The 22989-nt window shown below is 50.3% G+C and overlaps 3 protein-coding genes across 6 annotated transcripts; 2 read left to right on the top strand and 1 right to left on the bottom strand.

Moving 5' to 3' along the window:
• The first annotated feature begins 3484 nt into the window (after nt 1–3484).
• Nucleotides 3485–5759, top strand: Snx32 (sorting nexin 32). The gene is given in 7 exon segments (XM_012948325.2): nt 3485–3529; nt 4944–5013; nt 5104–5137; nt 5139–5248; nt 5329–5357; nt 5359–5418; nt 5670–5759. Coding segments are annotated over 7 exon segments (438 nt in total).
• A 1208-nt stretch (nt 5760–6967) lies between these two features.
• Nucleotides 6968–10377, bottom strand: Cfl1 (cofilin 1). The gene is made up of 4 exons (XM_004656688.2): nt 10222–10377; nt 8129–8436; nt 7846–7922; nt 6968–7622 (listed from the first exon to the last, which is right to left on the bottom strand). The coding sequence occupies exons 1-4, from the start codon at nt 10222–10224 to the stop codon at nt 7510–7512; spliced, it is 501 nt and encodes a 166-aa protein (XP_004656745.1). The 5' UTR covers nt 10225–10377; the 3' UTR covers nt 6968–7509.
• A 1405-nt stretch (nt 10378–11782) lies between these two features.
• On the top strand, nt 11783–20974 carry Mus81 (MUS81 structure-specific endonuclease subunit). Of its 4 annotated transcripts, none has more exons than XM_045144769.1 (18): nt 11785–12251; nt 12502–12665; nt 12916–13092; nt 13188–13317; nt 14711–14796; nt 16240–16362; nt 16489–16557; nt 16698–16783; nt 17426–17566; nt 17746–17841; nt 17933–18054; nt 18161–18258; nt 18991–19107; nt 19224–19319; nt 19502–19630; nt 19708–19811; nt 20262–20345; nt 20435–20974. In XM_045144769.1, the coding sequence occupies exons 3-18, from the start codon at nt 12958–12960 to the stop codon at nt 20499–20501; spliced, it is 1683 nt and encodes a 560-aa protein (XP_045000704.1). In that variant the 5' UTR covers nt 11785–12251; nt 12502–12665; nt 12916–12957; the 3' UTR covers nt 20502–20974. The 4 variants fall into 4 exon arrangements, 3 of the variants coding, with proteins under 3 accessions (XP_045000704.1, XP_045000689.1, XP_045000698.1); XM_045144754.1 differs by having other exon boundaries at nt 12502–12721; XR_006635817.1 differs by lacking the exons at nt 20262–20345; nt 20435–20974 and having other exon boundaries at nt 11783–12251; nt 12502–12721; nt 19468–19630.
• Nucleotides 20975–22989: the final 2015 nt, after the last annotated feature.

The raw sequence follows: 22989 nt of genomic DNA, 5'->3' as shown, positions 1-22989 counted from the left end.
CCATGTAAGCTGCACAAAAGTGACAAAGTAGAGCTGGGCTTGGTGGCACATGCCTTTAATCCCAGCACTGGGAGGCAGAGGTAGGAGGATCGCTGTGAGTTCTAGGCCACCCTGAGACTCCATAGTGAATTCCAGATCAAGCTGGGCTAGAGTGAGACCCTACCTTGAAAAAAAAAAAAAAAAGGTGAAAGTGTCTGGCATCCCTTTGCAACAGCAAGAGGCCCTGGTTATCCTCTCCCCTCCCCCCCTCATACACAGAGTTTAGTACTTGCTTGCAAAGCTTTCTGACCCGGGTTTAATTCCCTAGCCACCCACATAAAGTTTGACAGGCATTTAATTGAAGCAGCAAGAGATCATGGTGCACACATTAACACACATGCAAATAAATATTTTAATAAAGAGGGCTGGAGAGATGGCTTAGCGGTTAAGTACTTGCCTGTGAAGCCTAAGGACCCTGGTTTGAGGCTCAATTCCCCAGGACCCACGTTAGCCAGATGCACAAGGGGGTGCACGTGTCTGGAGTTCGTTTGCAGTGGCTGGATGTCCTGGACCACCCATTCTCTCTCTCTCTCTGTCACTCGCAAATAAATAAATAAAAATTTTAAAAAAAGAAAGTATATCTGTAATTGTGTTACTAGACATGTCGGGGTACAAGGAAAGACTACTTTTTAAAAAAATTAAAAAACAAAAATATTTTAATAAAGAAAAAAAAGCCAGGCATGGTGGCATATGTCTTCAATCCTAGCACTTGGGAGGCAGAAGTAGGAAGATCACTGTTAGTTTGAGGCCAGCCTGAGACTCCATAGTGAATTCCAGGTCAGCCTGGGCTAGAGTGAGACCCTACCTTGAAAAGCCCAGGAAAAAGAAAGGAAGAAAGAGGAAGGAAGGACTGGAGAGATGTCTCAGTGGCTAAAGGTACTCACTTGCAAAGACTGATGTCTCAGGTTCAATTTCCTAGTACCCATGTAAAGCCAGATGCACATAGGGGAGCATTCATTCAAAGTTCATTTGCAGTGGCAAGAGGCCCTGGTGTGCCCATACTGTCTCTCTCAAATAAATAAATTAAAATATTTAAATAAAGGACTGGAGAGATGGCTCAGCAGTTAAAGGCACTTTCTTGCAAAGCCTGATGGCCCAGGTTTGATTCCCCAGTACCTATGTAAAGCCATCTATGAAAGTTTAGGCCTTGGTGCACCCATACTCTGTTTCTCTCCCTATCTTGAATAAACAAAAATATTCTTTAAAATATATCATTTTAGCTGGGCATGGTGGCACACACCTTTAATCCCAGCACTCTGGAGGTAGAGGTAGGAGGATCGCCATGAGTTTGAGGCCACCCTGAGACTACATAGTTAATTCCAGGTCAGCCTGAGCCAGAGTGAGACCCTACCTCGAAAAACAAAAAAATTATATATATACTTAAAAAGGGCTGGAGATGGCTTAATAGTTAAGGCATTTGCCTACAAAGCTAAAGGATCCTGGTTCAACTCTCCAGGACCCACATAAGCTAGATGCACAAGGAGGCACATGAGTCTGGAGTTCTTCTGCAGTGGCTGGAGGCCTTGGCACACCATTCTTTCTCAGAAAGAAAAAGAAAGAAAGAAAGAAGGAAAGAAGGAAAGAAGGGAAGAAAGAAGGAAAGAAGGAAAGAAGGGAAGAAAGAAGGAAAGAAGGAAAGAAAGAAAGAAAGAAAGAAAGAAAGAAAGAAAGAAATATGGGTATATTTTCCAGGCAGAATGGTAAGGTATTAGCAAATCTTGAAGCTGGAAAGACAGAAAATGAATGCCAGAGTAGAGCGTGTGTGTGTGTGTGTGTGTGTGTATGTGTACACACACATATATAAGATAGGGGCATTTTGCCTGCATGCCAGGATGGAAGGGTGGAAAATTGGGAAATGTTTTCCTAATTGTAATGCTTGAAGCAGTTATTTATTAGGGTCTCTAGAAAAGGTAGACAAAGCAGTAGTGCTCAGTGGTGTCAGAAGTCCCCCTCCCACCCCACAGTCTTCCTCACAGTGAATCTGCAGGGAGACAGTTCCTTAAAGGTAGAGATCTCAGGTGCAATGGGTGAAAGGAACAGGGTAAAATTTACAGTTCAAACCAAAGTAAGGTGGCCTGTTAGTGTGAGGGAGGTCAAATGGTTGCCTATAGGAGGTTTGACCAACACAACTTCTGGCTCTGTTCCTCCCCCTAGTATTTACTCTCAGCCCTTTAGAAAGCAAGCATCAACTCTGGGCTCTGATTGCCTTTTTGTTGTTTTCCTTTTGGTTTTCCAAGGTAGGGTCTCACTCATGCTCAGGCTGACTTGAAACTGTCTCCATAGCCCTAGGCTGGCCTCAAACTCACAGCAATCCTCCTACTTGTCTTCCAAGTGCTGTGATTAAAGGTGTGTGCCACCACACCCAGCTGGGTTTTTTTTTTTTTTTTTTTTTTGAGACAGGGTCTCTAGCCCAACTCACAGTGATCATCCTTCCTTAGCCTCCTGAGTGCTGAGATTTAAGGTGTGACCCATCATGTCCAGCTTCTGATTACCTTTGATTGGGTGTGAGACCTAACCATCTCCCTGTCCACCATCCTGAGTGAAATCATGAGCGTCACCTGGGGTGGAGGATGGAGAAGCTCAAGAATGGTACTCAGGAGGTTTGGTGAGACAGGGTCTACCTCATAATAGGTTTCTTAGCTTCCAGAGCTGTTTCCCTCATGTCAGCCTGAGTTCTCAATTGTGTGGCTGCATGAGGAGTTCATCTGGCTACATGTGGCTGGGGACAGAGGCTGACATGGTCTCATTGGTAATTTGTTCCTTTGAGTGGATTCCCCCAGGCCCTCCCAGGCCAGACTGTGAAGTTTCCAGGGAAAAGCAACAACAGAAGTTGGGTGAGGGGGACAATTCCATCACCCAGGAAGAGTTTGCCAAGATCAAACAGGAACTAGAATAGTGAGTACACAAGCCCTGGTCCTACCTTTCCCCAGAGCTCCAGAATTTCTTCCCCAACTATGCCAAATATTCAGGAACCCTGAGTGTCTAGCTCCAGAACTGCTAAGAGGAGACAACTATAGCTGTAGCTCAGCATGCTGCCCATACTCTCGCAGAGAGTACCTGGCCATCTTTAAGAAAACAGTTGAATCATGGAAAATGTTAATAAAAATTAAAAAAAAAAACAACAAAAAAAAACAGTTGACCCATCCCACCCTGCATCAAGACCTTAACTTATCTATGGAATAAAGCCAGGATGTGAGCTGAGCAAGAATGGCAGGGGTGGGGGTGGGGGGTCAGCCCTAGCTGGGGGTCTCTGACCAGGGCAGACATTTGCCTTAGAAGTGTTCCTAGTAGCCTTAACCCATGTCTTGTAAGTTCTGTGTGCAGCATGTGATGGGTGTCGGGTGCAAACACCCCACCTGGCATCTGATCCTTCCTCTTGTGTGCTCAACTGAGTGTCAAGGAAAGAACAGGAAGGAGCCTGAGGATGGTGGGTCTGAGGAACACGATGAGGTCTATAGATGAAGTGCTCATCACTAGTGTCAGACCCAAGGTGATTCCTGGGGCCTCTCTGAATTCAAGGCCACTGAAAAGCTGAGAGGTTCAAGCTAACGGTAGGAGGGAAGCCACTAGAAGAGCCTACCCTGTGTTTCAAGGGGACTGTGTCCAACCGGGTACCAGCACTTCCATGCTTCTGATGGCTGGGTAAGAAGACTTCTGTCCCATTCCCTTGGGAAGTAGAGGACTTCTTTGAGCATGAAAAGACCTTTGTGCTGGAATACCAAACCCGCATCCTATCTGATACCTGCCTGAGAGTGAACTGTCCCATGAGCTCCTGCTAATGTATGAGGGTTGAAGGGCCCTGGACCCCTTGCATCTTTCCAAGGCATTCTGCTCTGCCCTGGTCACAAACACCATGCATGGTGCTCAACATGGTGACTTAAAAGACTCCAATGAGGGTTGTCCTCCCACAGGCCTGGTAGATGACTATATCCTTATCTGTGCAGCACTAATCAGCTTAGAAAACCAGGAAGTCAAACAGCTAAAGCTGGGAGGACTCCCTCTTACCTGCCTTGTCCTCTGAGCCTGTAATACTGTCGTAGAAATTCCCTGCCTGCTCCAGATGGGAGGTTCAGAAGGTGGGGTGAACAAGAAAAGAGAGGATTCTGAAGAGGAGCTGAGGTCAGGGAGAGCTTGAGCTGCCCCAGACTGTATCCACCTCCCAGGAGCTTCCTCAAATTAGCAGAGCTCTCTGACCGACTTAGGGTGAGTACTGCTTCCGTAGTGAGGGTCTTTTGCAGACAGCCTTTGTCGGGAGATGGCTCCTGAGAGAAGGCAGAGCTGAGCTGCAAAACTGTTTTAGAATGTTCAATGATAGGTGGGGACAGTGGCACACTGGACACCAGCTGCAGGCTGACTTAGGGAGAGATAGAAAGGAAATAAGGGTACAGCTCCAAGAGTGTATAATGGGTGAGAAGAAATGGACTCAGCAGCACAAGGATATACCTCATGCCTCAGGGAGGCTGCCTTAAGCTTCCAACATCCTGCTGAGACCCACACCTCCCAGACTTCCAACTCTGTCAACCCTCCTGAAAAGTGAACACAAGGACCTGCTCCTCCCAGAACCTACCCAAGCCAGAAGAAACCCAAAGCCCAAAGCTCTCAGCTTATCCTGTGATCTGGCCACTGCTACCTTCCCCTGCTTTGCCCACATGCTTTCACTGAACATATAGTTGCCAGACACAGTAGTCTGGCACACCTGTTAAGTATTTGCCTCTGTCTGGCTAAGACATGTTTAACTGCCAAGACCCTCTCTGAAGCCTTCCCAGGCCTGCCCCTGAAGCTGAGCCTGACCTGCAGGAGTTACCGAGTCTTCCCTGAACATGTATTAGAGGGACCTCCAACCACTTAGCTGTCCCTTTCTCAAACTCCCTCCCTGAACTTCACCTAACTGATGGAGAAGCTAGAGAGCCAAGGTGGCCTCTGAGGAGGACCTGAAGCTGTCAGACATACTGAGCTACTACACAAGCAGCCAAGGTGAGAAGAGGCCCCCAGCACCCTCACTGTGGCTCATGAAGGGCAGGTATGGAAGGAAGTCTATGGTAATCCTATGCTGGTGGCCCTAAGAACTGCTGTACAGGTAGCTGTAGGCATTAGCCAACTAAAAATGCCAACAAGGCTCGCACCAGGAATCAGGAGGTGCAATCAGTACAGTGGCACCAGCAGCTGTGTTGCCAGCATTTTGAGCACCTCTTGGAATCTGCCAAGCAAGGTGAGCCCCAAAGTCTGGCAGTCCCTGCCCCCAATGGAACATCCATCCTGCCTGTCATTGCTCTTCACTTTTTTCCACAGAGCTCGTGGACTTCAAGTTCTACAGGATGGGTCTGCTCTTTTGGTAGTAACCTCATTGAGTTGGCAGAGCTGGAGCTCAAACATGCCAAGGTGAACACTTCCTCCCGACCTTGTACTCCTTCCACTTCTTCCCTTCTTAGGTGTGGGAATGGGGGTGAGATGGCATAGAACAGCTCTGCTGGGTCAGTCACCCCTCCACCCAGAGTCAGTTCTGATCTTCTTTTGCCTCTTCTACTTCAGTGGTAGCCAGCCAAGGCAGTGAGGGAAAGACAACCTCAAGGCTGAGGTTTACGAACAGTGCATACCTTCATGGAGCAGGGACTGTAATCACTTCTCTGCAGGCCACCACCTTGCTTCTCAACACCCTTGTTCCCCCAAAGGATGAGGGCTTCAATGTGGCCAGACCTTCTGCAAGCTATCTCCTTCCCTAAACACATCCTAATTCTAGAGCCCATTCTCCCCAAGCCACACCTTCCAAGGGCACCGGGCCCTGCAAGAAAGCATGGGCACCTCAGCTGGCCACTCAAGGACCCTGACCTACCACCCAGCAGGATGGATGCATTTCTACCCTATTCCACTGGCTCCCACCCTGACTTGTCCTTCAAAAATAAAAACCAGGAGCTAGGCGTGGTGGCGATTGCCTTTAACCCCAGCACTGGGGAGGCAGAGGCAGGACTGCCATGAGTTCAAGGCCACCGAGAGACTATAGTGAATTCCAGGTCAGCCTGGACTAGAGTGAAACCCTACCTCAAAAAAACCAAAACCAAACAAAACGACCAAATAAAGACCAGATATTCTTTCTGGCTACCATCCCAGAGCAGAGCAGCTATGGAAGGAACCAGATAACTTCAAGGACCTTCTTCCCTTTCAGGGCAATCTGTCATACCACTCCAATGCACCTGTCCTAGGGCAGGGTTTCTTGACTGCCTGTGATGGTTGAACAGTTAAAGTACATGCAGGCTGGAGTCCCCAGAAATCCTGACTAGCTAGGCATCGTGGTGCATGCCTTTAATCCCAGCACTTGGAAGAGAGATGTAGAAGGATCATTGTGAGTTCAAGACCATCCTGAGACTACATAGTGAATTCTAGGTTAGCCTGGGCTAGAATGAGACACTACCTCAAAAAACAAAAGAAAATAGTAAAAGCTAAAAACACTGCCAATACCTCTTGGCTACAGAGAGGTGGGGCTCTAGACACCTGGGTCTGAAGTCCTGGATCCACCTGGCTAGCCCCACCCTGAATGGACTCCAGACACATGTACACAAGGCCAAAGGCTCAACTTGGCCTGTAATAGCAGCCACTGAACCTGGCCCTCATAAATGTGAGTCAGCCATCCCAGGAAGAGGCAGATGATATCCAATTGGACCTTTAAAAGTAGCTCAAAAGGCCACCTAAGCAACCTGCATTTATCTTACTTTGACAGGACTGAGCAGGGACTCAGTGGAACTGCCCACACCAGCGAGGATCTAGGGGCAAGTTCAGACCTAAACACTGGGGCATAGCGACCTTACTCAACAGTCTGTCTGGTGCTAACTACAGCAGCATCCCAAATCTGAACTCAGCCAGTCACTTGGAGCTAGGAATCTAGTCTGTCTCCCAGATCCGAAGAAAAAAAAAAAAAAAAAAAAAAAACACCACCTTGTTAATAAGCCTTTTTATTGTGTCTTTTTTTGTTTTGTTTTAATTGAAGGTCCCCTCACTGGTCTTACTTTCCATGAGTGGCCAAGACCAAGGGAAAAGGAAAGGGGAGCCAGCTGGCGCAGGGAAGGGTCATTTCCACAACATTCCATTTACACACAGAACTAAACAGACAAGCACAGAGTCACTATTGTGGTTAGAAGTTGGCAGCATGGGATTGGGGAGGGATAGGTGGGGAATAGGGGTGTCGTTAAAAAAAATACAGCCCCCCCCTCAAACTGGGTGCCTGGGGGAGAACTTGGTCTGCTTCAACCCAAGAGGAATAAGATCAAAAGCGGTTTGGGAAGGCCAGAACCGTCAGGGATGGAGGGAAAAGGAAGATCCAGGGGGTAGGGGGACTGTTTGGCAACTGGGGTGAAGGGATTGCCCTCCCCCTGCTGGGATCCCCCCAGCCCCTCCGGTCTGGCAGGAAGGGGGCAACCTGCAACCCCCAAGGGCAGGTCTGGGGCTGCTAGAAGCTCCAGGCAGGGGGCTGGAGGCGGCTCACAAAGGCTTGCCTTCCAGGGAGATGACCGCACTACCGCCTAGCTTCTCTGCCAAGGTGCAGCGGTCCTTGACTTCTTCATAGCAGTTCGCTTGTAACTCATGCTTGATCCCTGTCAGGGAGGAGAAAAAGCATCTATGAGCAGGAAGGACTGGAGTGAGGAGTTTCTGTATCTGAAAAGCAGCCATCAAACCAGATGGAAGAGAAAGCACCACCCAGCAAGCAATAGGAAAAGATGGGAGAAGGGGGAGACCCCTTCTGCCAATATCATTCACCCCACCATGCAACCAGAGCTTCTGAGAAGGGTACCATGTACTACCACTAAGAGTCTTTACCTGTCAGCTTCTTCTTGATGGCGTCCTTGGAGCTGGCATAGATCATTTTGCTCTTAAGGGGTGCACACTCAGGGGCCCTGGAGACAAAGTCAGGAAACTTTGTTGTAACTGCCATCGGGCAACAGATGACTTGAGAAACCCTTGGGTTTCTCCAAGTTCCTCACTGATTTGTTACACCCCCATCCTCAAAAACATCTCTGGGCTAACCAGGGGAACTATTGTCAAACTCCCCTCCTGAGAAAGGAACAGGTGATAGGTACAAGTGCCTGAGTAAGGAGCTCACCAGAAGATGAACACCAGGTCCTCTTTCTTGCTCTCCTTGGTCTCGTAGGTAGCATCATAGAGCGCATAGCGGCAGTCCTTGTCTGGCAGCATCTTGACAAAGGTGGCATAGGGGTCGTCCACTGTTTGGCCTACATCGCCAACCAGGATCTCCTTACCCTCTTCCAGGATGATGTTCTTCTTGTCCTCACTCAGGCAGAAGAGCACCGCCTTCTTGCGTTTCTTCACTTCCTCTGGTGTTGATGACTTGCGCACCTTCATGTCATTGAACACCTTGATGACACCATCAGAGACAGCAACACCGGAGGCCTGAGGGACAAGCCAAATACACCTCATAAGGAAAAGAATTCTGGGAACTCTCCCCTGAAATCTCTCCTTGCCAATCTCAGGAGATCCATTCTGGATTCTAAAGTTATACCCTATAGCCCCACACCCCCAAAAGACTACCAAAATCCCCTTGCAAAGCCAAGACATCATTTTCTCATCCAAGCCACCATCAAAGACCCAACTCTTGGGTAGAAAACCTCTGTAGTTCAACATCCCAATTTTACAGGTTAGAAACAAGATTTTTGCAAAGAAAATTATTTGCTGAGTTTTGAACCCAGAATGAGTATACAGGATACTGCCTTGCTTCCTAAAGTACTCAGCCTCAGGATAAAAGTGTCACAGATACAAGAGGGACGAAAAACACCTTTCTTCAGGAAAGAGGCAACCAAAAAAACAACAGAAAAAAACACCACAATGATAAAGAGACACCAGCAGCTGCTCAACAGTTAAGTCCATCAGAGCCCTCAATGAAGTTATTACACAAACGACACTCCACTGTCAGGAACCTTCCCAAACAAGACGTTACAACCCCTAATTAGGCCCTGCTGGACAACTTCCTATCAGAGAAACGTGCAAAGTCCTGAAGTTTGCGAACAGAAATTAACAGGTCAAACTGTAATGCCCAGAATCTTTAACAATTCTTTTAAGCTTCTACTTTCTATGGCCCCGATGGACGCCCCAGCAAAAAGAAATCTGCCCCTGCCCCCATAGACGTGCAGAGGAAGCTGGTCACGTGATTCCCCCGCTTCCGGAGTGGGCGGGGAAAGTGGGTTAGGTACGGCCCCTGCCCAAGAGACACCCGGTACCCCAAAGACAGCGGTACCTCCGCCGCCTTTAAGACTGGCATAAGCCTGTAAGCAAAAAGCCATAGCCTTGCCAAGTCACACAAGCATCAGTTTTCCAGGGCCTAAGGCTGAACATAAGAGCTGGTGGTTTCCGGGCGGTACCCGCCTGGGTCACTTCCCTAAACGCAGCTCCACCCTCGGGCTCCATCCGGCTAGCCTAGGACCTAGCTTATCCACAGCTGCAGGATGGCAGGGTCTGAGCGTGTGCGCACGCGCTGGTCGACAACGCCGTTCCAGTCCTGGACTGCAATACTCGCGAGGAGACCCTAGACTGCCGTGTGCACGAGCTCGTTTAGAGCACAATGGCTTCTGCAGGTTTCGCTCCATACTTTGCAGTGCAATCTCTTCGTCGCAGAAACCAGTGCCCAATCCGATTCCTGGCATCCCAGAGTCTCCCTACAGCCTCACCACTCCCGCCCCTCCCCAAGGACCGCATCCCTGCCACCTGCTCTCAAGACAAACCCATCCGCCGAGGGAGGGTGATGCGGAGAAAGGAACAGCCCTTGGGTGGGGCGCGCGCAGAAATCTCTCGCGCGCTTTTCCCTAGCCACCCCCAGGGGCAGCGTTTGGATCCCGCGTGCTCTAGTCCAGTGCGCGCCATCGTGAGGCGACGCGCGACGCCGGCCGCTCCGCGAGGGGCGCGCACTCGCGAGCCCTGGACCCCTCCCCCACGCCCGGTGTCCGCGCGGGCGCAACAGAGGGACGGGGGGAGGGGAAGAGCCCAGGGGGCGCGCAAGCGACGTCTGAGCCAGCTATTCCCGGCGCCCACGGGCGCGCACGCGCGGCCGCTGGTCCAAGCGAGACCCTCATCTCGCTCGGGGCGTTGGGGGAGGGGATGCTGATAGCGCTACCCTGCTGCCCCCAGAGGCGCAAGCGAGGGACCCGCAGCCGCCTCCCTCAGGCACGGAGGCCCGCCGCTCACCATGTTTCCTGAAGCGAAAGGGAAAAGACAAGGAGAGCCACACGAAGAACTGAGCGGCCGGAGCAGCTGCCGGGATCCGACTGAACGCGGCCTCTCCCGGCCCCTTCCGTTTAGTAGGTGCCGCACAATGAGGGGCGGGGCGGGCTTCCGGCGCTCCCCGCGAGGGCCGTCGGGAAATGGAGTCCGTAGAGCTTGCACTAGCGGCTGGCGAGCGGAGTAACTGTCTTGCCTGCTTGTCAGTCCCGCAGTGCCTGCGAAGGGAAATGTAGGTGGAGGCCGCCGAGAGGGCGCGGCTATGGTGCGGAGACTGAGCCTATTGGTGCGATTTACCAGGAAACGTTCTGAGCTGAGCAAATGTTACTTAGGGTTGGGTAAAATGACCTGAAGACGGCCCCCTCCAGACCTGCTATTTATCCCGAAGTAAAACGGGTGAAGGCTCATCTAGTGCTTTCTGGATCCCTGGTCTGAAATCTTCAGGATTTTGCTTTTCTAACTCGAAGCAACTGCTCATTAGCTTGGAATCTCGTCCAAAAGCAAGGACTATAAAGGCTCCTTTAAGGCAATAAACATTCGTCGACTACCTGTCATATGCAAAGCCACTCTGGTTTTCTAAGAAAATGTCACGCGCAACTTGACAAATAAGACTAATATTTAAAGAAAAAAATAACACGAGAGGCTACAATAAAAATTTCTAAAGCTGGTTTAATCCCCGCACTCATCGCTTCTCGGCCTTTTGACTAAAATCAAGTGTAATCCTAGCACTAGAGAGGCATAGGTAGGAGGATCGCCAGGAGGGTAACTGTGAGTTCGAGGCCAGCCTGGGACTACATAGTGAATTCCAGGTCAGCCCTGGGCTACAGCGAAACCCTACCTCGGGGGGCAAAAAAAAATCTAGTGTTGATTTTGTTTAAAGACATTTGGTAAATTTATGGGGCAGTAAAGACTAGACATCTTTTACCAGGCAGTGAGAATATCAATCCCTCTTGAATCTAGTTGACAAGTTTATATTTTAATATAAAAACTCAATCTGTAGAAACATGCGCCTAAAATAAACTTGGGTGGGGAGACTCCAGGAAGAGTTTGTTGGCCTAGAATAATGACCGTGGCCTCACACTCCAAAGGAAGAGAAGGCAAGGTCGCGAACCAGTAAGAGGCTAATGGACCTGGGACCCTCGATTCCATCAACATAAGTGTAAATAGTGAGCTCTGCTGGAGTACCTCGCGGAGCATGCCGGGGATTGTAGTAGGGGGAGATCTTGCTGCACTGTCCATGGGGCCCACTTCCTGGAGCTCCAGGTGGAGGCCTCAGCTTGATCCCCCTCTCTCGAGCACCGCCCGGGTCTGAAAAAAAAGCTAGCTCCACCTTTTTCGAGTCGCGCGGTTTCCCAGAGCAACGAGGAGGGGGAGGGGGGACTGCTCAGTTACCCTGGAGACCGGCTCCTTCCGCCCCCGGCCTCAGGATGCCCTAGATGTCCTTATTAGGACATGAACCGCCAGGGGGCGTGGCCAGCTCGAACGCCAGCTTCAGGCTCCTTATAAGGCTGCGTGAGGAAGGAGGCGGGCACAGAGAGACAGATTGGGATGGGGGGCTACGACCTAGGCGGAGTCTGAAGGGGCAGCCCTGGAATGGAGATCTGCTCCCCGCGACTTCCGCCATGACAGCCGAGGCGTTTGCGTCTACAATCCTTGGAGACCCCTGCACCCTACTCATCTATACGTATCCCTCAACCTGAGACCCCTCTGTAGGGTTTTTGCCCTCAACTTCCCCGGGGATTCTCCACTATCAGTGAACCAGAAAAATAACTACATCTCTACTAGCCTGCTCCCTAAGATCAAACAACGTGCTCACCTCGGGGCTCCGCTCCGACCAGTACGCTCAGCACCTCTTAGCGCTGCTTATCCTCCGCACCTACCCTCTGTGTATATCCTTCGTGACATCACCCCATAAGCCTCTGTTGCTGCTCACCGTTTTCTTCAAGGTTCTTTTGGTACTACTGCCGTATCTTTTTTGTTGTTGTTGGTTTTTCAAGGTAGGTCTCACTCTAGCCCAGGCTGACCTTACCTAGAATTCACTATGTAGTCTCAGGGTGGCCTCGAACTCTCGGCAATCCTACCTCTGCTTTCCAAGTGCTGGGATTAAAGGCGTGAGCCACCATGCCCGGCTCTGCCTTACCCTTTATTTCATCCCCTGCACCCCTTTCTGGATGTCCCCTCCACAGATATTCCCGTGCATGTGTCCATCACCCTCCCCCACTTTTCTCATGCTCAGTCCTCTTTCAGGTTTCTCTGCTGCAAGTGAACGTGAAACTGACAACCTTTAAACCTTGGGCCGAGCAAAGCTCAGATTTCCAAGCGCCGCCCAGCCCAGCCCTCCAGGTCGCGAGAGGCGCTGTCCGCTTTCTCATTCCCCTGGCACGTGGACGTCCCGGCTCTCTAATCTTGGGGTGAGAGGAAGAGGCAAGCCCACACTTCCGTGGCCTGGATTGGGCGTGTCCAAAAGGTTTGTGCTGGTGGGCGGGGGAGGTTGTCCTAGGCGAAACATGGCCCAGGCCGAGCTTAGCATTAGCCTCTTAGCGTTGCGCCAGGGAGGACGGTCCTCTAGTTAGTGGCCCGTGGGGGTTCCACGTGGCTGGAGAGGTTCTGTCCCGCCAGCAGGGTACTACAATTCCGACTCCTGAACTGTTGTCATCCTAGTCTCACGGGCCTGAGACGCCGGGAAGACCCACCCTGGGGCTCATGGCGGCGCCGGTCCGCCTGGGCCGGAAGCGCCCACTCCCACTTTGCCCAAACCCGCTCTTCGTGCGTTGGTTGACCGAGTGCCGGGACGAGGCGGCCAGCAGGGGGCGCCACACGCGATTTGTGTTTCAGAAGGTGAGTCCCAGCTGCGTCTATTGGTGACAGGTGCTGGCTGAGCCAGACCACCGCTTGTCTTGCCCTGAGCGTTCCTCTCCCCTGACGCTTGCCAGGCGCTGCGTTCCCTCAAGCGGTACCCTCTGCCCCTGCGCAGCGGGAAGGAAGCAAAGATCCTTCAGCATTTCGGAGACCGTCTCTGCCGGATGCTGGACGAGCGGCTGCAGCAGCACCGAGCATCAGGCGGTAAGCACTGCAGGAAGGACTGGATCATCTCCCGAATCCTCCCAAGTGCCGCTTCGGTGACCACCTTGGCTTCAGACTCCCCCCACTCCTGGCGTGGTTGGTGTTTGATTTGGGGCTAGTGATTGGTGCCCTATGGGCCTCTCAGTTCTCCCATACAAAGCAACCAGACTAAGCCAGGGGGTGGCAGTGACACAGGTGATCCCAGCATTTGGGAGATAGAGGCAGGAGGATCAGCAATTCAAGGGCATCCTCCACTACTTAGTAAATTTGATACCAGCCTCGGCTACATAAGACTGGCTCAAAAAATAATAATAATAATAACAGGTGCTGGGGATATAACTCATGATTTAAAGGTACTTGCTTGCAAAACCTGCCAGTCCTGGTTCCTTTGCCCAACACCCACATAAAGCCAGGTGCAAAAATTCAGCATTTTCCAGTGCCAAGAAACCCTGGCACATCTACACACACATGTGAAACTAAATAATAAAAGCCAACAACAGAGCTGGAATGCCGTCCAGTAATAAAGCACTGGTCTAGAGTGTGGTAGGCCTTGGATTCTATGTGGAGTTCCACTGGCAAAACAACACAGACAACGCACACAAAAGCCATCAGACAGGTGGAGCATACCTTTAATCCCAGCACTCAGGAGGTGGAGGTAAAAGATTGTAGAGTGACCAGACTGGTTTGATCTTGATAATCAGGAGATTTAAATTTTATATGTATTTTTTTAAATTTTATTTTCAGCGGTAGGGTCTCACTCCGGCCGAGTCTGACCTGGAATTCACTATGTAGTCTCAGGGTGGCCTCGAACTCAGGGCACTCCTCCTACCTCTGCCTCGCAAGTGCTGGGATTAAAGGCATGCACCACTACGTCAGGCTATAAATTTTCTTTAATAACTTTTCTAAAATTATTTTTAAAATTTTATATGTGTGTCTGTGAGGGAGGGTCTGTTCATTTAAAGCAGCAAGAGACCTTGTCTCAGAAGTGGAGCATAGAAGCTGGGTGTGGTGGTGCACACCTTTAGTCCCAGAACTCAGGAGGCCTTAAAGGTAGAATCGCTGAGAATTCGAGGCCACCCTGAGACTATATAGTGAATTCCAGGTCAGCCTGGGCTAGAATGAGACCCTACCTTGAAAAACAAAAACAAACAACAAAAAAAAAGTACTTGGGAGGCAGAGGTAGGAGGATCTCTGGGATTTCAAGGCCACCCTGAGACTAAGTAGTGAATTCTAGGTCATTCTGGGCTAGAGCAAGACCCCCTACCTCGAAAAGACAAAACAAAACAAACAAAAACCCAACCCAACAACAAACCCATGTGAGCAGACTGCTTCCAAACTCTCCTGCCTGCCCGATTGCCTAGGGTGTGGAATCGACACTCTCCTGCTCCCACAGGTGATCATGCTCCCAAACCACCATCTAGAGAGAAGAGTCCAGCCCAGGAAGGACCACCTGCCCAAGTCCAGGACTCTTCCATGTCGGTGAGGAGGGGGCAAGGGAAGTGGAAAGGCTAAGTGGTAACCTTGAGAGGAGGACTTCTTGGTTTGAGGGATTTAACAGCCCTGGGGCAAAGTCTTAACTCCAAGATTTTTTAATTTAATTTTTTTATAGATTTTAGTGTGTGTGTGTGTGTGTGTGTGTGTGTGTGTTTCTTGTGTTTTAGTTTTTGAGGTAGGGTCTCCAAGGCTGACCTAGAATTCACTATGTAGTCTTAGGCTAGCCTCAAACTCACAGCAATCCTCCTAGCTCTGCCTCCAGAGTGCTAGGATTAAAGGTGTGAGCCACCTCATCCGGCTTTTTTTTTTTAATATTTTTTAAAAATTTATTAAACAGAGAGAAAAAGGACAGGCCAGTGCATCCAGCCACTGCAAATGGACTCCAGAAGCATGTGCGGCTTTGTGCATCTGGCTTTTACTTGGGTACTGGGGAACTGAACTCTGGACATTAGACTTTGCATGCAAGCACTTTAACCACTGAGCCATCTCTCCAGCCTTTGATTCTTTAAAAAAAATACTTTATTTATTTATTTGACAGAGAAAGAGGGAGAGGCAGATAGAGAATGGGCATGCCAGGGCCTCTAGCCACTGCAAGCAAACTCCAGATGCATGTGCCACCTTGTGTATCTGGCTTTATGTAGGTACTATGGAATGGAACCTGGGTCCTTTGGCTTTGCTGGCAAGCACCATAAGAGAGACAGGGAAAGAGAGACAGAGAATGGACATGTCTGGGCCTCCAGTCACTGCAAGCAAACTCCAGATGCATGCAGCACCTTATACATCTGGCTTATGTGGGTCCTGGGGAATTGAACCTGGGTCCTTTGGCTTTGCAGGCAAGTGCCTTAACCTCTAAGCTATCCCTCCAGCCCTGATCTTTTTTTTTTTATTTTTTTTTTAAATTTTTATTTATTTATTTGAGAGTGACAGACACAGAGAGAAAGACAGATAGAGGGAGAGAGAGTGGGCGCACCAGGGCTTCCAGCCTCTGCAAACGAACTCCAGACGCGTGCGCCCCCCTTGTGCATCTGGCTAACGTGGGACCTGGGGAACTGAGCCTCGAACCGGGGTCCTTAGGCTTCACAGGCAAGCGCTTAACCGCTAAGCCATCTCTCCAGCCCCAGCCCTGATCTTTTTTAAGTTGGTAAATGATAATACTGATAATATCTATTGAGGGAGTTCCAAGATCTGTGTACTTGAGGCCTGGCCCAGAAAGTTATGGGGGCTGCTGGTACTCTGTGTTCCTGTTCTGCAGTGGTAGCAGACTAACGTCAACTTCTTGCCCCTGCTCTGTAACCATCCACTGTCTCACCACAGATCTTGAAGGTTCATTCTGTTAGTTGCCTCTCCAGACTCCTGTAGCCTGCAGAAACCTGTCAGCTGACCCTGACTCACCAGCATTTGAATTCAGAGTTCTTCTCTTCCTTTCAGGTTCCTATTCAGCCCCAAGCAGGAGGCTGTAGTGGCTACTGGCCGGCTCGGAACTCGGGAGCCCGAGTGATCCTGCTGCAGCTCTATGAGGAGCACCTGATGAGTGCTGCTGGCTGCATTCAGGTAGAAATGAGGCAGGGAGTGGGAGACTCCCAGAAGTGTCTGGGCAGAGTTCATCTTAGCTTCTCCACCAGGGTAAGGAAGAACCCTAGCCCTGAGTCTACCTTGTCATTTCTGTTATGGTTTCAGAATCTTGACGGCCACAGCTTCTTAACCAAGGAGGAGCTGCTGCAGAAGTGTGCTGTGAAGGCCCCCAAGGTGAGCACTCATGTGGAGCTCACTAGAATCTGCTGTCTGTGGCATGGAGTCATGGCATAAGGCCAGATACACATTTAGCTCAAGGCTGGGGTATGGGAACCTTGGACCTGTAGCACCAGGTGCTCCTTCCATTTTTACAGATAGTCCCTGGGAATGCTCGACCCTGGCCTGCCCTCCGTGGTCTCCTCCACAGGAACCTGGTCCTCAGAACACACCAGCCAGCCAGGTGTGGGGTGCAGGGGACACATGAGGCAGGGATGGGGGAGCACGCAGGAGCTACAATAGTTATGACAGTCACCCAACAAGTGTCCTGGTAATGTTGACAATATCATCCAAAGAGCTTGTTATGTTAGAGGATCAAGGAAGGTGTGATTAAGGGCAGAGAAAGGTGTCATGGTTACTAGAGGGGCAAAAAGCCTTTGTTATGTCTTTTTTGGTTTGATTTTCGAGGTAGGGTCTCACTCTAGCCCAGGCTGACCTGGAATTCACTATGTAGTCTCAGGATGGCCTTGGACTCACAGTGATCCTACTTCTGCCTCCTGAGTGCTGGGATTAAAGGGTGTGCCACCACGTCTGGCTTTTTCGGTATGTTTTTAATTGTACTGGTAGACACAGGAAGAATATTCTAGAGAAGAAGGGACAACATAACTGCAGATAGGAAGGAATTGGAGGCACACACACTGCACACCTGAGAAGTGGCATTAGGGAGGCCCTGAGGAAGCTGATTTCAGAGACAAGAAGGCAGCAGAGGAGGGGAGCCATTGGATTTGTGCCAGTGAGAATGAGGCCCACCTAGCTGGAGACAGCAAGAGAGCCTGCCAAGATGGGTGAAGAAGGGAAAGCTGTGTTTGTCTCCTCTGCCTCCTAGGTACTCTCTGACCCCAGAGGGCCTGGTACTAGCCCAGAAGTTGGCTGAGTCAGAAGGCCTGAGCACTCTGAATACTGGCATTGGGCCCAGGGAGCCCCATGGGGAGGAGTCATCAGTGCCACAAGCAGCCTCAGTTGAGATGTGAGGGGGGTAAAGGGAGAAATGGGGGTGTGGTGGGGACAGAAATGAAGCCAACATTTTACTCCTATCTCTATGACCTGCAGCTGAGTTGCAGTTGTCCCACCTCCTGGGGTTTACTGTGGGGGGGATTCCCTAGCACTGAGAGTTATTGCCTTATATCAGCCCCTCCTTTCTCACAGTGGTGCCAGCGAAGGTGATATCCAGCAGCCACCACTCTTACTGGAGCCTGGAGAGTACAGAGTGCTGTTGTGTGTGGACATTGGTGAAACCAGGGGGTGAGTGAGGTGTGGAGGCAACTGTAGACCTCACAGGAGGGTGGTGGGTACTGGCCTGTTCTGACCTTGGCCTCCTTCCCTGAAATATCAGAGCAGGACACAGGCCAGAGCTGCTTCGAGAGCTACAGCGGCTGCATGTGACCCACACAGTGCGCAAACTGCATGTTGGGGACTTCGTGTGGGTGGCACAAGAGATCAGACCCAGAGACCCAGGTTGTAATGAGACCCATGCTATCAATGAGCAGGTATTAGAGGGTGAGCCTGGGGAGGTGGGTGTAGTGCCCATAAGGCAACAGGACTCTTGTTGGCATCTTAACAGCAAGACCTGGAGAGTTAGTCCTGGACCACATCGTGGAGCGCAAGCGACTGGACGACCTGTGCAGCAGCATCATTGATGGCCGCTTCCGGGAGCAAAAGGTGCTTTGGCTGGCCTGCCTCACCACTTTTATTATTATTATTATTGTTATTACTGTTTTTAGTTTTTCAAGGTTGGGTCTCACTCTAGCCTGGGCTAACCTGAAATTCATTATGTAGTCTCAGTGTGGCCTCAGACTCATCACGATCCTCCCACCTCTGCCTCCCTAGTGCTGGGATTAAAGGTGTACGCCACCACAACCAGCCTGCCTCACTTCTTGCTTACTGCCTCCTCCAGGACCTCCTCGTAAATGAAACTGATGGTACTACTGGTAACCTATAACCAGGCCCCCTTCAAGCTGTTGCAGGCAGTCCAGGCTCTGATGCCCTTCTAAGCTATACAGGCACACAGTAGGAACACAGAGTATCTGGGCTGGGCTGAAGAGCATGTTAAAGACTCCTTAGGTATCCAGGCCTCTGGGATTGGAAACACAGAGATTCTGGCTTAGTCCTTGTGGTAGGCCTGGCCCAGGGTCAAAGAGGGCAGGTACTGACCTCTTTGAGAGGCTCAGAGGATGTGCAGTGAGCAGAAACAATGAAGGGCCTTCCTACAGGAATTACAGCAAGAACGTAGGTATGGAGGATCCTCGGAGACAGGGAGAGAGGCCAGCCAGGATGAGAAGCTTAACTGCTGGGTCCAAGGCCACCTTGCAGTCTTGAATGTGATGTGATAAGCAGCCAGATATGTAGGCCATCTGGGCCTGATCCTCCCTGCCTCTCTGCCTGCCTCCTTAGTTCCGCCTGAAACGCTGCGGCCTGGGGCACCTGGTGTACCTGGTGGAAGAACATGGCTCAGTCCACAACCTTAGCCTTCCTGAGAGCACACTGCTGCAGGCTGTCACAAATACCCAGGTGAGCTAGGAGGACCAGGCCAATAGGAACTGTGGCCCATGACTCAGGTCAATAGGAACTGTGGCCCATGACTCAGGTCAAGAGCTACCTCCCTCCTTCTGGTCCTCTTTCCCCAGGTCATTGACGGCTTCTTTGTGAAGCGCACCATGGACATTAAGGAGTCAGCCGCCTACCTAGCCCTTTTGACGAAGGGCCTCGAGAGACTCTACCAGGTGAGTAACTAGCTATACCTGTCCAACACTGGGCTGGTGTCTGGACACTTGCTTCCCCCATGGAGGGAAGGTGGGTGAGATCCCCATATCTCAGGCTACCTATCAAGCCCTGGAACTGAGAAAGGACTGGTTGGGGTTTGGCCCTTAGAACCCAGCCTGGCGTCAGTCCTCTCTTCCCTCAGGGCTGTACCCTGCGCAGCCGCCCTTGGGGAACCCCAGGGAATCCTGAATCAGGGTCAAGGCCCTCTTCAAACCCTCTCTGCTCACTGCTCACCTTCAGTGATTTCAACACAGGAGCCATGAAGAACAAGGTACCAGTCCTGGCCAGCCCTCTCCTTAGGTGGCCTGGTCCCAGACCACCCCTGACACAGGCCTTCCCCTACCCCAGGCCCAATCTGTTCAAGAAGTGTTTGCCAGGCAGCTGATGCAGGTGCGTGGACTGAGTGGGGAGAAGGCAGCCGCCCTGCTGGATCGATACAGCACCCCTGCCAGGTACAGCCTCAGAAGGCCCCTTAGGGGTCTTCAACCCCTGCCCTCACTGCAAGGAGTCCAGCTTATTAACCAGTGCTGTTTGACAGTGGGCCTGGCTAAGTGTGCTGTACACCCATGATGGAGATCAGCAGGAAGTCGGCCATGCCTGGACACCATCCTAGGCATGGAATTGGGGGAACAGTAGCAGGGGAGACATTTTACTTGGTACTGTGGAGGCAGCTTCCTCGAGGAGGAAGCTGGGTCATGGAGACTGAGGGGGAGCTTTGGGGGTCTTTACTGGTAACTGTCCCAGCACCTCCCCCCCAAGAAGGGAGGGCAGCAACAAGGCCTCCAATGCTAGGCTTGGGAAATGTGCAGTGTCCAAACTCCTCCATCCCACATTAATCCCCTGCCTAAGTTCTCATGATACTGGCCCAGATAGTCGGCCCTTGTACATCTACTCCCCCACAGCCTCCTGGCTGCCTATGATGCCTGTGCCACCCCCAAGGAGCAGGAGATGTTGCTGAGCACTGTCAAGTGTGGGCGTCTGCAGAGGTGAGGGCAAAGCATAAGCTGGGGAGGTGGGGTTGGGCTACCCAAGGCACCAGACAAACCCTTTGCTGCCTCTTTCTCTCTTCCTGCAGGAATCTGGGACCAGCCCTGAGCAGGACCTTGTCCCAGCTCTATTGCAGTTACAGCCCCCTGACTTGAGCTACCCCAGGAGATAAGCCCCAGCACCCATCTTTCCCTCTACCCACGCTAGCCAGCCTTTTAAAAAAATTGTTTTTATTATTATTATTTTGTTTTTTTCGAAGTAGGGTTTCACTCTAGCCCAGCTGATCTGGAACTCACTATGTAGTCTCAGGGTGGCCTCGAACTCACAGTGATACTCCTCCTACCTTTGTCTCCCAAGTGCTGGGATTAAAGGTGTGTGCCACCACACCTGGCTAGTCAGCCTTTTAATAGATCTTTAAGGATATAGGCAGGTGCCTTAACTGCTGAGACATCTCTCTTACCCCTAGGGTTATAATAAATATCTAAGACTGGAAAGATGGTTCAGGGGTTAAAGCACTTGCCTGCAAAGCCTAACAACATGAATTTGATTCCCCAGTATCCACAAAAGGCCAAATGCACAAAGTGGCATCTGGAGTTTGTTTGCAGTAGCTAGAGGCCCTGGCATGCCTGTTCTTTCTTCTCTCTCTGTTTGCAAATAAATAAAAATTAAAAAAAAAAAGTTTAAAATCTAAATTAGTTTGCAGCCTTAAATGTTACAGAAAAAAAAATGCCAGGCTCCTTGTAAAATACACAGGAGTAGGACCTGGGAGAACATACCTTGTGGTCCAGTGAAATTTATTTCTTTCTCCTCCCCCCCAAGATATGGTCTCACTCTAGCTTAGGCTGACCTGGAATTCACTATGTAATTTCAAAGTGGCCTCGAACTCATGGCAATCCTCCTATCTCTGCCCCTTGAGTGCTGGGATTAAAGGTATGTGCCACCATGCCCTGGCATTCCAGTGACGTTTTTGTTTTGCAATACTGGGGATAGAGCCTAGGGCCTTATGCACTTATGCATGCCATGCAACTCTACCACAGAGCAACAGTTTACAGCCCTGTAGAGTGCCTTTTTTTTTTTTTTTTTTTAAATGGAGACAGGGTCTTGCTAGGTCACCATAATTGGCCTAGAACAGGAGTGTCCACATTCTGACTTTGTGATATGGCATTGTCATCTACATCTATATAGGGCTATAGTCATAGCTCAGGTTGGATCCACTGCCTTAGAATTTATATGTAGCCCATGCAAACCTAACACTCTGAAACCCTCCTGGGCCCACCTCCTGAGTGTTAGAATTATAGATATGTGCTATCATTTCTGGCCCTTATGGTACTTGTTTGTTTGTTTTAGGGTAAGGTCTCATTCTAGCCCAGGCTGACCTGGAATTTACTATGTAGTCTCAGGGTGGTTTCAAACTCATATCGATCCTCCTACCTCTGCCTCCCAGGTTCTGGGATTAAAGGCGTGTGCCACCATGCCTGGCTCCTTGTGGTACTTTGTTGTTTTTTCGAGGTAGGGTCTGACTCTAGCTCAGGCTGACCTGGAATTCACTATGTAGTCTCAGGGTGACCTCGAACTCACAGCAATCCTCCTACCCCTGCCTCCCAAGTGCTGGGATTAAAGGCGTGCACTACCATACCCGGTTACTTGTGGTACTTTTTAAAGCAAGCTCCTAGGCTGAGTAGATGGCTCAGCAATTAAAGGTTTTTGCTTGCAAATCCTGATGACCTGGGTGTGATTCCCCAGTACCCATAAACTTAACTGCCAGATACACAAAGTGGCGCATGTATCTGGACTTTGTTTGCAGCAACAAGAGGCCCTGGTGCACCCATTCTGTCTTCCCCCCCCCTCTCTGTTTGCAAGTAAATAATAATTAAAATTTAAAATTATAAAGCAAGCTCCTGCTGAAAATAGTGGAACACAGCTAGTAAAAACACTTAGGAGGCTGGAGCAGGAAAATTCACAGCAGGACAGATCCTGTTCAAAACATATATATATATATATATATATTAATTTTTTTTTTCCCAAGGTAGGGTCTCACTTTAGCCCAGGCTGACCTGGAATTCACTATGTAGTCTTAAACTCATGGTGATCCTCCTACCTCTGCCTCTCATGTGCTGAGATTAAAGGCATAAAGGCATGTGCCAAAACACCTTGCTCAAAAAAAAATTTTTTTTTCTTTTGTTTTGAGGTAGGGTCTCACTCTAGCTCAGGCGGACCTGAAATTCACTCTGTAGTCTCAGGGTGGCCTTGAACTCACAGTGAACCTCCTGCCTCTGCCTCCTGAGTGCTGGGATTAAAGGCATGCGCCACCACGCCCAACCAAAAATATTTTTTAAATAAAGCATGCTCCTTGGGAACTGGGACTTCCTGGTCAGGAAGATGGAGTCCATGAGGCATTTTCGCTTTAAAACTTCTTTACATAATTACAATGGTCCCTAATCAAATAAAAGTCTAGGCCAGCCTGAGCTGCATACCTTCCTGCTCAGTGGGACTATGAAGGCTGTGGTACCCTAACTCAGCTCCCATTAGTGGAGACCCCTTCCCCCCAGAATGAATACAGTCCCTTTTCAAGTGGAACTGGCTTCTCATAAGTCCAGCCCCTTCCCAGGTTGAGACTACCCACCCCCCCTCAGCCACCAGGAC

Source organism: Jaculus jaculus, chromosome 1, assembly GCF_020740685.1.
Source record: "Jaculus jaculus isolate mJacJac1 chromosome 1, mJacJac1.mat.Y.cur, whole genome shotgun sequence".
NCBI classification, from domain to species: Eukaryota; Metazoa; Chordata; class Mammalia; order Rodentia; family Dipodidae; genus Jaculus; species Jaculus jaculus.
The sequence above is the reverse complement of the archived record's forward strand: the minus strand, read 5'-3'. Positions and strand labels throughout refer to the sequence as shown.

Bases quoted from the DNA above. Each gene is read 5' to 3' on its own strand.
- Cfl1 (XM_004656688.2), bottom strand. The intron at 7,923-8,128 runs GTGAGCTCCTTA...CTTTGTCTCCAG, and splicing joins GACCTGGTGTTCATCTTCTG to GGCCCCTGAGTGTGCACCCC. The intron at 7,623-7,845 runs GTAAAGACTCTT...CCTCCCTGACAG, and splicing joins CATCAAGAAGAAGCTGACAG to GGATCAAGCATGAGTTACAA.
- Mus81 (XM_045144769.1), top strand. From the start codon at position 12,958: ATGGCGGCGCCGGTCCGCCTGGGCCGGAAGCGCCCACTCCCACTTTGC. The intron at 17,842-17,932 runs GTGAGTGAGGTG...CTGAAATATCAG, and splicing joins GACATTGGTGAAACCAGGGG to AGCAGGACACAGGCCAGAGC. The intron at 19,631-19,707 runs GTACCAGTCCTG...CCCCTACCCCAG, and splicing joins CAGGAGCCATGAAGAACAAG to GCCCAATCTGTTCAAGAAGT.